Source organism: Haliotis rubra, unplaced genomic scaffold, assembly GCF_003918875.1.
Source record: "Haliotis rubra isolate DU_JTF1 unplaced genomic scaffold, ASM391887v1 Scf1023, whole genome shotgun sequence".
Classification (NCBI taxonomy): domain Eukaryota; kingdom Metazoa; phylum Mollusca; class Gastropoda; order Lepetellida; family Haliotidae; genus Haliotis; species Haliotis rubra.
The window spans coordinates 55179-71138 of NW_025764919.1; the positions used below are offsets into that span (position 1 = coordinate 55179).

General features: G+C 43.2%; 3 protein-coding genes and 1 long non-coding RNA gene across 8 annotated transcripts in view; 1 reads left to right on the plus strand and 3 right to left on the minus strand.

The window, feature by feature from the left end:
* LOC124271154 (solute carrier family 15 member 4-like) overlaps positions 1–1438 on the plus strand; it is a 25585-nt gene extending 24147 nt beyond the window's left edge. The window contains exon 11 of the mRNA XM_046706227.1: positions 803–1438. Within this exon, the coding sequence (XP_046562183.1) occupies positions 803–1035 (233 nt within the window). The 3' untranslated portion in view covers positions 1036–1438. The remainder of the gene's footprint in view (positions 1–802) is intronic.
* Positions 181–447, minus strand: LOC124271195. Its single transcript, XR_006896972.1, has 3 exons — positions 386–447; positions 296–343; positions 181–247 (listed from the first exon to the last, which is right to left on the minus strand). It is a non-coding gene; the product is annotated as an uncharacterized LOC124271195 (long non-coding RNA).
* Positions 1386–4533, minus strand: LOC124271163 (ankyrin repeat domain-containing protein 17-like). Of its 3 annotated transcripts, XM_046706260.1 has the most exons (3): positions 4305–4533; positions 2376–2661; positions 1386–2300 (listed from the first exon to the last, which is right to left on the minus strand). In XM_046706260.1, the coding sequence occupies exons 2-3, from the start codon at positions 2406–2408 to the stop codon at positions 1443–1445; spliced, it is 891 nt and encodes a 296-aa protein (XP_046562216.1). In that variant the 5' UTR covers positions 2409–2661; positions 4305–4533; the 3' UTR covers positions 1386–1442. The 3 variants fall into 3 exon arrangements, with proteins under 3 accessions (XP_046562216.1, XP_046562197.1, XP_046562206.1); XM_046706241.1 differs by having other exon boundaries at positions 1386–2661; XM_046706250.1 differs by lacking the exon at positions 4305–4533 and adding an exon at positions 3974–4123 and having other exon boundaries at positions 1386–2661.
* Positions 4534–8365: 3832 nt separating this feature from the next.
* LOC124271131 (RUN and FYVE domain-containing protein 2-like) overlaps positions 8366–15960 on the minus strand; it is an 88707-nt gene continuing 81112 nt past the window's right edge. For all 3 annotated transcript variants that reach the window (XM_046706215.1, XM_046706202.1, XM_046706208.1), the window contains 3 exons: positions 15630–15724; positions 14397–14523; positions 8366–12593 (listed from right to left, as the gene is read on the minus strand). In XM_046706215.1, the coding sequence (XP_046562171.1) occupies positions 12456–12593; positions 14397–14523; positions 15630–15724 (360 nt within the window). In that variant the 3' untranslated portion in view covers positions 8366–12455. The remainder of the gene's footprint in view (positions 12594–14396; positions 14524–15629; positions 15725–15960) is intronic.

Here is a 15960-nt window from a genome sequence, read left to right on the forward strand (position 1 = left end):
AATTTATCAATTCCGTAACCAAGCAACTTGTACTCATCCTGTTAGCGATTGATGGTGTCCTTGTAGACAACGGAACTACCTTTGTCTGTAAACCCTGAACTACGGGTGTGTATGTCAGTCTATAAGTATGCACTATGTATCGTTGTATTACATCCATGTATGTTACTGCCCATTAACGCTCCCTTTCACCTTGGTACGTACGTACATGTATGTGTGCATGTTACTGACCGTTAACGCTCCCTTTCACCTTGGTACGTACGTGTGTATGTTAATAACCATTAACGCACTCTTTCACCATGGTACGTACGTGTGTATGTTACTGACCATTAAGGCACCCTTTCACCTTAGTACGTACGTGTTACTTACCATTAACGCACACTTTCACCATGGTACGTACGTGTGTATGTTACCGACCATTAACGCACCCTTTCACCTTAGTACGTACGTGTGTATGTTACTTACCACTAACGCACACTTTCACCATGGTACGTACGTGTGTATGTTACCGACCATTAAGGCACCCTTTCACCATGGTACGTACGTGTGTATGTTACTTACCACTAACGCACACTTTCACCATGGTACGTACGTGTGTATGTTACTGACCATTAACGCTCTCTTTCTCCCGTTCATTTTAACTTGTACGTACGTGTGTGTACATTATATAATATTAACGCGCACGTTCATTTTAACGTGTACGTACATTTGCGTATGCAAAACAACATTAACACTGCCTGTCATCTTGGGACGCACCTACGTACGCATGTGTGTATGCTACAGAACATTAACCCTTCCCCTTCAGATCCCTGGTTCCCTGACGACATCAACAACGGAAAGGCGGAGTATTTATTTTTCCTGTTGGGCGGCCTGATGCTCCTCAACTTCTTCGGCTTTGTGCTGGTAGCGCGCTGGTACAAGTATCTGCCTGCCCCCTCTGAGGAGGAGGACACGGGCCCCGACCAGCTGAAAGGCGTGGATAACGACGGTTACACCATCTGTTACGACGAGAAGGACGTCGTAAACACGAAAATCTGATATATGTTCAAAGCATGTCGTCGCAGTTTCCTTGGATGGAAACTTCTGACAAGGATCCTACGCTCATGTGATCGTTACTTCCTGTACGCCAAAGACTAGATGATTCGCGTTTACATACAATCAGAATCTGATAGACTGCACACCTTGGCCAGCCATGGACTGCATGGATACCGCGCCTTGTACCACACTGGTCAACCCTGGACTTTGGCTGATAGCGGATTCATTTGCTGGAGATTGTTATAGAACATTAGCACTGGCACAATATCATGTACATATACGGATTTATCTTGTCACGTCTTCGTAGGCTGACGTCGTCGTGCGTGCTACAATGACGATCAACAACACTGAAATACCGTACAATTATGTTTATCTTGAATAATAAAAAATATACAATGTTCCAAAACGTATCACAAATCTAGCAAGAGTAACTTCTTCTTCAGCTCTGCGGGTACATCCAGTGACTGTAGCCTACAGTTCCTACCCGAGGTGTACCCGACAAGTTGAGACACAGCTCTGTGGCACAGGCTGCCTAGTGAGTGTGGGGTCTGGCAGTTCGTCACCAGCCAAGCCCACACATCCGGGTTCTGTTCTTCAACTCGTTGTCGGAGGTCAGGGACGAGGCTGAACCGGAACAGGTCTGCTTCTGAACACGGCCTGGTTGCCCACAACATACGCACCATGTCAATGCGTCCAGAATACAGGGCCGCGTACATGGGTGTCATGCTCACCCATCGGCGGCTATGAAGGGTCACTGATTCCTTGCACGGGTTGGCGCCATGTTGTAACAAAACTTTCACGCAGCCTTGATGCCATTTCCTCACGGCCACCATCAAAGGGCTCTGGCCGTGAACGTCGGCCATCTCGGGGGACGCACCTGCTCGTAACAGAGCATCCGTACAATCCATGAAGCCTCCGTTACACGCTTCTAACAACGCCGTCTGGCCGCCCCTGTTGGCGTGGTTTACACAGTCGATACGAGCCAGGAGAAAGTTGACTATGTCAATGTGGTCGTTCCTGACTGCATACATCAGTGGTGTCAAGCCCCAAATATTCCGCTCTTCATGTGGATCGAACTCACTCCCTGCTTCCAGTAACCTTTGAAACGCTTGGAGATGCCCTGCCTTGACTGCTATCAACAGGGCGGTATCACCGTGTATGTTCCGAGCAGACACGTCGCATCCACTGTCAAGCAGAAGGTTGATCAGCTCCACGTTTCCAGCATTCGCCGCTATATGCAGAGCCTTATTACCGTAGTCATCCACTGAACATGACACATCACATCCAGCCTTGAGTAGGATCTTTACCAGCTCAACGTCCCCCCTCTCCACAACCTCCATCAACATCGTCGCCATGCTGGTCCATGACGTTAACATGGTGACCCTTCCGACCTATCTATCCCGTCACGGCCAGCTCACCCTAACAGAACACATCTCAAGCGTGCAGTTCCTTAAGTCTTTACTTCAGTGGAGTTTGTATTTAAGAAATGAATGAATCCTCAGGACCCGAGGGTCCATCTCCACCCTATCAATCAATGAGGTTTATGGTATATCCAGGGAGGGACACTGCAGGACAGCTGCTCCACAGTCACCTCTGTGACCTTGTCAGTCCGCGCTCCACACCATGCATCTGCAAAGTGAAAAAATCAAAACCTTAACATGGTGTGATATGGTTTGTTGTTTTACGCCGCGCCCAGCAATATTCCGGGTACAAGACAACAAAACATAAATTAAGTAAAAAACCATAATTGAATCTGGAGCAGACCAGACGTCGACGAGTTACATAGCCGCAGTAGAATAGAACTTGGTAAAGGCCGTCATAGTTACTTAGACGAGTTACGTATTTGTTTGGACAGCCGTGTTTCTTCAACACACTTGACCGCCTGTCATAATATACATCACCACAAAAGCATAATCATAAGTGGTGTTCAAGTGAAAATGAAAATTTGTCTTCACTTTACCTTAACAAATATCTATCTTAATTTCAGTTTTAAAGTTTTGATAAAAACATATATTAATTATTAAATTGTTTGCAACATTTCAAGCAGCAACTTTTGAGCTCTTCCACCGTCACAGTTCACGGAACTCCATCTCAGACTACCAACTCCAAGTTGACATGCCGAGCGACATACTGGGCAACTACGAGTACAGTCATTAACAGTTTTATATTTAGATAGTATTGAGGGCTTGCCCAACCTTTTTAGCAACAATCATGTGTAAGCCCGGGCTGTTTTTATAATGGTAGCTACGCCCCTTATTAAAGGTCTTTTGGTGTGACCCATCCGGGGATCGAACCAGTGACCTGCCGCTCCCCAAGCAGACACTGTATCTACCTACCACGGAGTGGGCTATAGAAGGAATGCTTCAGGGATAGTAAACTCCAGTGACAACGGGACATTTCGGCTTTGACCAGGCTCTTGCATTGCGAGTCGAATATGACCGGCATCTTTATCAACGTGCATAATTCCAGGTTTCTGTCATATAGCTGGGATATTTCACCAAAATGTGGAGTAAAACGACAAATTCTAAGCAACGTATTAAAAAATATATAGAAAATATAAAACAAAAAACCCATAAATACGTTCAGATCTTCAAGTCACATGACTATACGGCAGCCTGTCAACCTGAACTATAATCGCGACTGAGCCAGACAAGCCAATGATTGATATTACCTGCACCGCTACGATTGCAGTGAGTTACAACTAAACATTGCATCGGCAATATTGCAGACGTTTCGCCATTCCTACACGTGTAATTGATCATTAACTAAGACGTCCGTGGGGCATAATTACCATTTTGAATTCAGTAGCTACAGCTTCAGTAGTCTTATCTTGACATGACCTCCAACTTTACGAAGAGCTACATATCTGTTGATATCTCCCGCGAAAATTTCAACTCTACAGCAAATTTAAAACTCAAATCGTTCATAGAAAGATGTTTACCTTCTCAAACGACCGCAACTCGGTAAAAATACCACCAAACTGACATGCGTGCGAGTGTACCGCCAACTTCTCAAATACTTCCAATTTCCACGAAAATCGTACTTCCCAGTTGTGTTGTTATAACTATATCGACTGCGCATGCTCAGGGTCAAAGAGCATGACCTACATTTGGCCGAATGTCTCCTGTCCCACAGAGTACGCGAACCTCTCCAGGATTCATACCGGCATGTATCATTGACCAGAAGGCGGTATGCTCTCTGGCCCCGACACTAATATGCGCCCCATATGTCCACTCGTTACGCGCGGTCATAAGGATCAATTCTAAACTTACCACATTAAAGAGCACCCACTCCGGAGAGGGTGTTGTTCTCGACAGTCGTCTGTCTCACATCGACTGGCGACGCCGGAGCATGTCATTTCTATTTTTAGAACTATTGCTCGTGTAGGTGGGCGGCGATTTTATCGGTAAACATTACGTAATGGAAATAATGACGCTTCCAATGCCACTCCTTCAAATTTGTTATCAATGTGTATGAAGAAATGACAATCCGCACTCTGGCCGAGCCTGCAGTGATCAGGTGGGATATCACTGAGGGGCTTCGATCAAAGGGAGGTAATTTACATTGATACGTTCTCGCGTACACTAGTGTTTTGGTGTTACGTGGGCCTACGGTAACGGTTTTGAGGGTTAAAAGGTATTCAAACAAGCAGGTTTGTGCAAATGTTGTTTCAAAATTCAAGTATATAAATACACGAATAAAGAGAAATATATTGTAAACACTTACTAACGAACGATGCTTGTTCGACATTTATACGGTATCAGGGAGCTGTTTTAATAGAGGACAGTCATTACTCAGCACTGTCGTATAGATATGTGTGATGGAAATATGAAAAAGCATCTGGTAGGCAGACATAATGTTTAAAAGTGAATGAATATGGTTTTATTAATTTTGTTACGATATCCTAGCAATCTCTCTTTTCATATTTTTATCAATTTTAATCACATCGATTCACATTGTATTCTGGGATTCAGGGAGGGAAAATGGAGAAGCCACTGATAATTAAAGGATATTCAGGATTCACATAGTATTCGGGATTCAGGGAGGGAAAATGGACAAGCCACTGATAATTACAGGGTATTCAGGATTCACATAGTATTCGGGATTCAAGATGAGAAAATGGACGAGCCACAAAGCATTCGGGATTCAAGGAGTGTTTAATTTTCATAGTATTTAGATTGTGTGGACATGTTATCCTAATGGACCATTAGCGTAATGGACATTGGGTATTCAGTTACTGGACTCATGACACGCCTTTCCGACCAACAACTTGCAAATGGGCGAGCTTGGTGTAAGCGTTGTAGCAGGGCAAGTCGGCTTAATGCGGGAGGATACGGAACTCGAATCCATGATGTGGATTCTAGCACGTCCATGCACACCGAGACACCTCAGACGCCTTGTGATGGGTGAGGTGAGGTGAGGTGAAATTGGGTTTAACGTCGTGCTTGAGAATATTTCGCTCCTATGACGACGTGCATGCGTGTGTATGTGCATGTGCGGCTGCTTGTACTAGCCCAGACTGAAGCTGGTTTTATAGTGCTAGCCCACTGAGATACCATGCCGCAGTGAAGCATGAATACCCCACTCAGACACATTATACTGACTCCGAGCCGACCAGTCCTTGTTGTACCCATTAATGCTGAGCGCCAGACAGGGACCAACAAGTACCATATTTTAACGTCTTTCGGTATGACGCGGTCGTGGATCGAACCCGCGACCTTCCGCTCCCCGGGCGGACGCTCTAACCACTACACCACGGAGGCGGTCCCTTGTGATGGGAGTGCATGTGATGTTCACTTATATAACTCAATTTAAGTTCCACTTTGTAAGTATGGACAGGTGACGTGCTTGTAGTTCAACTGGGACAACTTCATCGAGCATCGAGGGCTTCCGTTCAACATAGGAATACCAAGGCGGTAGTTTGACCAGGATAACTCCATCCAGTGTGTAGGGTTTAGGTTTAATATGTACATATGAACTTTAATCAAGTAACAACCATTTAATGTTGAGCTGAGTTGGGCTTTACGTCACATCGGCATTATTCCAGCTATTAGTGACGAGATCATGTCTGTATTCATAAACATTTTAAGTACAAAGATCAAATGATTTTTTGATAAAAAACATATATATTCATTACGTTATTATATTTAAACAGAAAATGTCAAAGCCCCAAATTAAAAAACAAGCAATTCGTCATTCACATTACATAGTTACACTTTCTGATACAGATTGATTCAGGTTGTTAGCAATGAGATGCCCACCCCCGCGGGAATACAGATCTTTCAGATTTGTCGCTTCATAATGATAATCCTTTGCATTTAAAAAGTCCGCAAAGTCAAGCAGAATATGCTTGATGGTGAACACTTCATCGCAAGATATACTCATAGGAGGTCCATCTCCATTTTCAGCAGATAGTCATAAGTAAACCGACTGTGGCCAATATGACATCGTAAAGTTACCTCATCACGTCTTGACTGACAACCCAAGTAGGTATAACCAATGGTTGGTTTCAGTTGTATGTAGTCACGAGAACGCTACATGTTCTTTATGTGCGTTAAATACCAAATCCGCGTATTAACTGCTACATATTTTATTCTGATTAATACAAAACCAAAACTGAAATTGAAATTTGATAACAATTCACTCGTGAGGAATTTGAGGACTACACAACAACGTGAATGTCAACAAAATATGGCCACCATGACCAGTCTGTTTGTCACGCAGTTCTCAAGATTACTGAGATTATATGTGCCACCACAGGCGACCACATCAGTATCTGGCGTCAATACCTCTGGCACACATATAACACTGCCAGTCTAATCCTCATACTGACAATCATGCGTCGAATTCTCAGCATCGGAATCCTCTGCCATTACTCGTGAAGTGCCAGCGTCAGTTCAGCTTTGAACGGGAGGATCTACCTCGAATATAGCTTCCGAAATATTCCCCCCGATTTCCGAAGGGGTTCATATCGGGTCTCGGACCATGGTAATGGTATGGTGACATAGTTCTGCAAATGGGCGATGACTACTGTAGCGGTCTAGCCATGAATATCGGAGGACTGGCAAGGGCACGACGGCGGCACCCAGTGGATAACGTTGACCACTGTTGTAACAGGCAGTGTAATGAGATCTAACTTGCTGTCATACCAAACGCAACCTCACACCATCACTGATCGAGCCACCACCAAGGGATTCCGCAGCTTTGATAATCTCCTTGTGGTATGCCTCGTTGCGACGTTTACATACCCGACAACGGCCGTCGATAACGTGAAGATGTCGACTTTCATTAGACCTAAAAAAACAACTCCATGTCCTTAAGTTGCGGTTTTCTCGGAGCCTGCACCTGGTCAGAATGCCTGCGCTTGTCTGTCAGTGAGGGAAGGACGTCTTATCTTACCCTTAGGCCAGCAGCCTCCTTCTGATGGTGCTGGTGAAGAAGTCAGAATTCCGCTCACCATTCCCGAGCAGTTCTTCGGTATGGGTTTGCATTTTGCCAGACGAATTATGCCTCGGTCATCACGGACATACGATCCTTTACTGCACAGGCATCCACGTGTTTCCTCGTAAGTCCACTAACTGTGTGGTTAATGTTCATGCACCGATACTGCGCATGTCATGCACTTCAACAACTTGCCTTTGTGTACTTCCTGAAAGACTAGGTCTTGTCACATCAAGGATAGTTAATCTTTCAATCATGTGCATCAGTTGTGACACAGTCACTGCAACACTGCATAAAACTGCTCACCCAATGCGTCACAGCACGTGAAAATGTGACCCATTGCGTTTGAGGTATTGTGTGAGATATTACATGTGCATTCCAGTTGGCGAAGTAGGCTAAGGAATGACCAAAATTATTAAAACTGCCCTTAAATTCAGGTGGTAATTAAGAAATGCTCATGCCTATAGGAATTCGAGGACTATATAGTTTGGGTTAGATACCTTCATCCAGTATCTCTGTGCATAACAACATACAGTAACCAAATTGCAGAGTCACCTGACAAGTGCTGTTGCCTCTTTCAAGCAGCAAAGGTTGCTTGGGCCCTATTCCAAGCTCGAATCGTTCCACCAGTGAACTTCATACCACCTTAGGGCATATTCTCTACAAAGGTAACAGCATCAAGCCCAAAGGTAGGCAAGACTGGTTTTACAGCAATGTCCCTTGACACATTGATGCATTTACCAGAGCACAGATTCCATCACAGCCACTATGTCTTTGAGTGATGTAATGGGGGTTCTGGGTAACTCAGTCTTTGATTGCTACAAAACCCATTCACACAACAGTGGAAATCTGAAAGGACTTCTGGTCATGGTCCAAAAATGAGAAATAGGAGTTCTTCAAATGCCTTTATTGGTTAGATTTTATAAATCTATATTTGTCCAGATACATACACATACACATTTGTTGAATATTTACATAAATACAGAATACATAAATACATATATACACATAGCCACACAGCCTAGCTGTATACACACACCAGTTCACATGAGTATGATCAGTTTTGTTCTTGGCTGTGCTTAGAGAGAAGAACTGCACAAATCAAGCCAATAAGTCCTTGACCAAGGTCAACTTGTACTGACCAAACCTGACCTGGATGAGCACACTGATGCATATACACTTTAAACGTATAGCAGTATCCACATCACTCATCCCAGGTTGATCTAATGAAGATAGGATGACAATCAATAAATGTCCCATCTGTTCTTATATTACTTCATTTTGACTTTTCTCATCCTAATACATGTCAATCACAATGAAAGCAAATATTTTGAAGATGGTGTTACATATGTACATCCTATACACCTTGCCCTGACAGTGGACAGTACCACTACCAAACCTACCTTATCAGATGTGTTTAACAGCCTTATGAGCTTAAGAAACTGACAGAGAATTGACTTGAAATGAGGCTAATGTTGTGTTCATACTGACACAAAACCTGTCAGCCTGAGGTTTAGGACACCACACACCCTGCACCTGCATGACAATAGCATCAGAATCATCTAATGCTTCCAGTGCACTTACCTGTGCAAAGTCATGGACTCTTCTCATAACTGTTGGCAACTTATATCCATTAACTCAAATTTGCCATATCAGACATGTAACACGAGTGGGTGTCACTGAATTTCTGATCCTATGAAGAGAGTTCTGGAGAACTGTCCCTGTATTGTTTGTATCTGAAAACCCCTTAATGATTAATTCTAACAGAAAGGTTATGACAAGGACCTCGTAACCCCCATGCTCTATTTCGATGAGCACAAAAGGTGGTTCTGTTTGACATTCTAAAACTAATTCAAGTTCTAGCATTCCCTTTCAATCAACTTATATTCTGATGAGAATTATAATCAAGCTTCAGACTACATCTACAAAGCAGTTTACCCAACAACAAAACAACCTTTGGCTACACTGTCGATAATGGCAAAATGGAGAAGTGATCTCACACTACAAGCAGTGCTTTTGCAATATTCTGTTAGTCTCCCATTGGTGACCTCTGAAATGGGTTTCACACATTGTATTCATTAGGGGAATCTAACCAGAGTCTTTCTACAGATGGGTACTTTAATAAACAGTTAAACCATACACAGTGACTGTCCATGAAACAATGTACCCGAAAAAAACCCCTTGGCAACTTGGCAGCAGTAGTACAGATGCACCCGTAATGATGTCAGGCCATCACATGGTGTAGTTATTGGTGGAGTAGTGAGTGTCGAGGTCTGTTTAATGGAACAGGGACCTCAGTCCACTCAGCAATCATAGGGACTACAACTGTCGTAAGTATGTGTTAAAGTATGGGATTTACAGGTGTTTTGGCTACAACCAGAGTGGGAAGTGCCACAGTAGATGACTGGAGAGGGAACACTTTTATCATTCTGTCTGTCAGTATATGAATCTGTCGGGCCAAGGATATGTTACATCATTCTGTATGTCAGTATATGAATCTGTCGGGCCAAGGATACATTACATCATTCTGTATGTCAGTATATGAATCTGTCGGGCCAAGGATACATTACATCATTCTGTATGTCAGTATATGAATCTGTCGAGCCAAGGATACGTTACATCATTCTGTATGTCAGTATATGAATCTGTCGAGCCAAGGATACATTACATCATTCTGTATGTCAGTATATGAATCTGTCGGGCCAAGGATATATTACATCATTCTGTATGTCAATATATGAATCTGTCGAGCCAAGGATACGTTACATTATTCTGTATGTCAGTATATGAATCTGTCGGGCCAAGGATACGTTACATCATTCTGTCTGTCAGTATATGAATCTGTCGGGCCAAGGATACGTTACATCATTCTGTCTGTCATTATATGAATCTGTCGAGCCAAGGATACATTACATTATTCTGTATGTCAGTATATGAATCTGTCGAGCCAAGGATACGTTACATTATTCTGTATGTCAGTATATGAATCTGTCGGGCCAAGGATACGTTACATCATTCTGTCTGTCATTATATGAATCTGTCGAGCCAAGGATACATTACATTATTCTGTATGTCAGTATATGAATCTGTCGGGCCAAGGATACGTTACATCATTCTGTCTGTCAGTATATGAATCTGTCGAGCCAAGGATACGTTACATTATTCTGTATGTCAGTATATGAATCTGTCGGGCCAAGGATACATTACATCATTCTGTCTGTCAGTATATGAATCTGTCGAGCCAAGGATACATTACATTATTCTGTATGTCAGTATATGAATCTGTCGAGCCAAGGATACGTTACATCATTCTGTATGTCAGTATATGAATCTGTCGAGCCAAGGATACGTTACATCATTCTGTATGTCAATATATGAATGTGTCGCGCCAAGGATACGTTACATCATTCTGTATGTCAGTATATGAATCTGTCGGGCCAAGGATACGTTACATTATTCTGTATGTCAGTATATGAATCTGTCGAGCCAAGGATACGTTACATCATTCTGTATGTCAGTATATGAATCTGTCGAGCCAAGGATACGTTACATCATTCTGTATGTCAATATATGAATGTGTCATCAGCCACTAATTACATGCTATTTATACTTGCCTACCTACACTATTTAGGTAGCTTTGAAAAATACACTATATAATATATATCATTAACTTATGTGATTCACTGGATATGTCAATGTAAGAAAACAAACCAATCACTGACAGTAAATCAAATGTATTACAATGAACAAAGCAGACATCCATGTTTTAGCAGGATTAACCATTTACTCTTCTGCACTATGAAGACAACATTATCCTTAAACGATATAAATACTGGATTGTCATTTGACTGATCATAGCTTATCTTTCATAAACATTTGTTGACCATAAACAGTATGGACAAACTGCTTGGATGTAATGGAGACAGACCTCCAAGAGACGATGATCATCTGATGACCACGTGTGTGTGTCCACGCAGTCTTGGGTTTGTGAATGACAATCCATCACCAACCCGACCACAAGCACCTGCTGAACCAGTGCTTTAAACCCAACAATGTTTGGCAAGCATAGGAAACACACAATAGTTACATGAGCTACTTTGCCTGTGTTTCTACAAGCTACTCAGCCATATGAAACATACCCAAGGTAACCTGGTTAGACTAGGATATGGATTGTGGAGTATGGCAATGGCTAGTGAAACAGTGACAGCATACTGACTGAAGCAGGAAGTTGGAGGCCCATATTCAGTTCTGTACAGTTTTATCAAAATTGAAAAGCACTTAAGTTTGGATTATCAAAGCAAAATGCCTTCACATAAACATTCAACTTTCTTGTTCTGACACAGAACCTTTTCCCTTATCATGTCAATGTTCAGTCCAGCAGTGACTCTCTGCATTGACTCCAATCTACAACAGTATTTCTATACTCATTACATTTTGTAGATATCTTGTGAAAGAAATACAAAAATATCACATTGAATAATAGAAAAAATTATTCTGAAAGTGGCTTTTGTTTCTTTGTTTTTCTCAACTGTGAGACCATATGCGAAACTAAATGTCACTACATGTTAAACAAATGATTCCTTCACTTAAACATCTTGATATACATATTTCTTGATGCAAGTGCAACCTGTCTGTGGTCAAGCTCCTAATTTGTTCCACAGTTATACGTATCACAGTTGTTGTCACAAGAGGAAGAAGGGGGTCCATATTGCACCAATAGTCTGTAATCTCAATGTGCCCAGAAACACTCTCTCCACGGTCCTTGACCTCGCATAGTCAACGTCCATAACCAAGCACGATGAAGTGAAGACATATGTATGACACTGGGCAAAGCGTCAGAGCTTCCCCCTGTTCCATTGTGTTTCCCGTCTGTGTGCTGATGTGAAGACATTGAGATAGACCGGGCTATGTGACAGAGCTTCCCCCTGTTCCATTGTGTTTCCCGTCTGTGTGCTGGTGTGAAGACATTGAGATAGACTGGGCTATGTGGCAGAGTACCTCTGCAGGAGGAGTGCCTGGCAGCTGTCACAGACTCTCACAGGCTTTGACGATGATGGAAGAGGCATTTTATTGTCGGAACATTCATTACAAAAAATATCTCCACAGTTTCGACAGTGGTGCTGAAAACAGAGGATATTCACATTACAGGTGCTGTTGAAATAAGTCTAAAAGGTTCATATACAAAATCAGGCCTGTCTTATTAAAATCTCAATACATTTTTGTGAACAATTGAAAAGATCTTTCCTGTACATGGCAAATGTAATGCTACATCACTGCAGTCATGCAAAGTTCTAAAGACAAACACCTCTAGCTCACTGACGCATGACGACAAATGACCTATCCCTTCCCTGACAAATGACTCGTGACCTATCCCTTCCCTGACAATGACAGGTGACCTATCCCTTCCCTGATATGATATGTGACCTATCCCTTCTCTGACAAATTACCTATCCCTTCCCTGATATGACACGTGACCTTTCCCTTCCCTGACAAATGACACGTGACCTATCCCTTCCCTGATATATGACACATGACCTATAACTTCCCTGACAAATGATATATGACCTATCCCTTCCGTGACAAATGAGACGTGACATATCCCTTCGCTGACAAATGACACGTGACCTATCCCTTCCCTGATAAATGACACGTGACCTATCCCTTCCGTGACAAATGACATTTGACCTATCCCTTCCCTGACAAATGAGACGTGACGTATCCTTTCCATGACAAGTGACCTATCCCTTCCCTGATAAATAACTGGTGACCTGTCCCTTCCTTGACAAGTGACCTTTCCCTTCCCTGACAAATGACAATCCCTTCCATGACAGATGACACATGACCTATCCCTTCCCTGACATGGCATGTGACCTATCCCTTCCATGACAGATGACACGTGACCTATCCCTTCCCTGATATGACACGTGACCTATCCCTTCCCTGATATATGACACATGACCTATAACTTCCCTGACAAATGATATATGACCTATCCCTTCCGTGACAAATGAGACGTGACATATCCCTTTCCTGACAAATGACACATGACCTATCCCTTTCCTGACAAATGACACGTGACCTATCCCTTCCGTGACAAATGACATTTGACCTATCCCTACCCTGACAAATGAGACATGACGTATCCTTTCCATGACAAGTGACACGTGACCTATCCCTTCCCTGACAAATGACATGTGACCATCCCTTCCTTGACAAGTGACACATGACCTTTCCCTTCTCTGACAAATGACATGTGACCATCCCTTTCATGACCGATGACACATGACCTATCCCTTCCCTAATATGACACATGACCTATAACTTCCCTGACAAATGACACATGACATCCCTTCCGTGACAAATGGGACGTGACCTATCCCTTCCCTGACAAATGACACGTAACCTATCCCTTCTCTGATAGGACACGTGACTTATCCCTTCCGTGACAAATGACATGTGACCTATCCCTTCCCTGACAAATGAGACGTTACGTACCTTTTCCATGACAGATGACACGTGACCTATCCCTTCCCTGACAAATGACATGTGACCATCCCTTCCATGACAGATGACATGTGACCTATCCCTTCCCTGATATGACATGTGAGCTATCCCTTCCCTGATATGACATGTGAGCTATCCCTTCCATAACAAATGACACGTGACCTCTCCCTTTCCTGATATGAGACGTGACCTATCCCTTCCCTGACAAGTGACACATGACCTATCCCTTCCCTGATATATGACACATGACTCATAAATTCCCTGACAAATGACATGTAACCATCCCTTCCATGACAGATGACACACGACTTATCCCTTCCGTGACAAATGACGTGACCCGTCCCTTCCCTGACACAAGTGACCTTCACCCTGACACATGGCACAAGATCCCTCGGACTCAAGACAGATCAAGAAGTCACCTTTCTCCTGGATATTGAGAAGTCCTTGCTGCACTGTTTACAGGAAGTGGCTGCATTGTCTCCCACCCACTGAGCCTCCTTCAGCACCAGGTTTGCCTCCCGCATGTCCTCCACCTTCAACTTGGACCTGCAACACCATACAGTACGTCAGCCTTCTGTCACAGATCTCATCAATATCTATTAATATGGTCAAGACAAGACAATTCATGTTGTGCACTAGATCCTTTAACACACAACCATAGGTGACCTACTGGAGGACAGAAATGGTGTGCACTAGATCCTTTAACACACAACCATAGGTGACCTACTGGAGGACAGAAATGGTGTGCACTAGATCCTTTCAAACACACAACCATAGGTGACCTACTGGAGGACAGAAATGGTGTGCACTAGACCCTTCAACACACAACCATAGGTGACCTATTGGAGGACAGAAATGTTGTGCACTAGATCCTTCAACACACAACCATAGGTGACCTATTGGAGGACAGAAATGTTGTGCACTAGATCCTTTAACACACAACCATAGGTGACCTACTGGAGGACAGAAATGGTGTGCACTAGATCCTTCAACACACAACCATAGGTGACCTATTGGAGGACAGAAATGTTGTGCACTAGATCCTTTAACACACAACCATAGGTGACCTATTGGAGGACAGAAATGGTGTGCACTAGACCCTTCAACACACAACCATAGGTGACCTATTGGAGGACAGAAATGTTGTGCACTAGATCCTTTAACACACAACCATAGGTGACCTACTGGAGGACAGAAATGGTGTGCACTAGACCCTTCAACACACAACCATATGTGACCTACTGGAGAACGGAAATAGTGTCACTTGGGTGCTTCCACAGACAATCTCATACGCTTCTCACAAAGCGTGATTTCCTTGATGGTGAATGGGGTGACAATGTGGACTACACAAATGCACCGGTTATTGTGCATAGTCCATAGCACATAGATTGTGCATGGGTTGTTTTGGTCACTCTGTCCCGTGTCAGGATGTTGATACTCAAGCCGCTCTGTCCAGTGGTTTGGGTACTGGGCCACTCTGTCCAGTGCTTGAGGAATTAGGTCACTCTTTCCAGTCTGTGGCGTATTTGCTCACTCTGTCCATTGCTTGGTGTATTACTGCTCGGTCAATCTATTCAGTACATGGGATACCATTTGGTCTTTCAGATAAGTACATGGAACCAGTTTGGGAGGCATTTCTGGGTACTACGTACTCGCTGAGATGAGATCCAAGCTCAGACAAGGCCTTCTCCTGTTCCTCACATGTCTGACCGAGCTGCTCATGTTTGTGCCGCAGACTGTCATACTCCTGGAACAAGGAACAATAGTCAACATCATAGTCAATATATACAAGAAGACAAAGTCATCAATATCCCCCGCAATGGCAAAATACTCTTCATGATTATGTCTACGAGGTAATGATTATGTCAAATATTTAGGTGTGTATGTAGAAAAGTGGAAGGAGAGTATTGAAAGGTTTTGAAAGTTCTGCTCCAGAAAGAAGCACTATCACCAATTTCAGTGTAAGTCAAACTTGTTGCCATG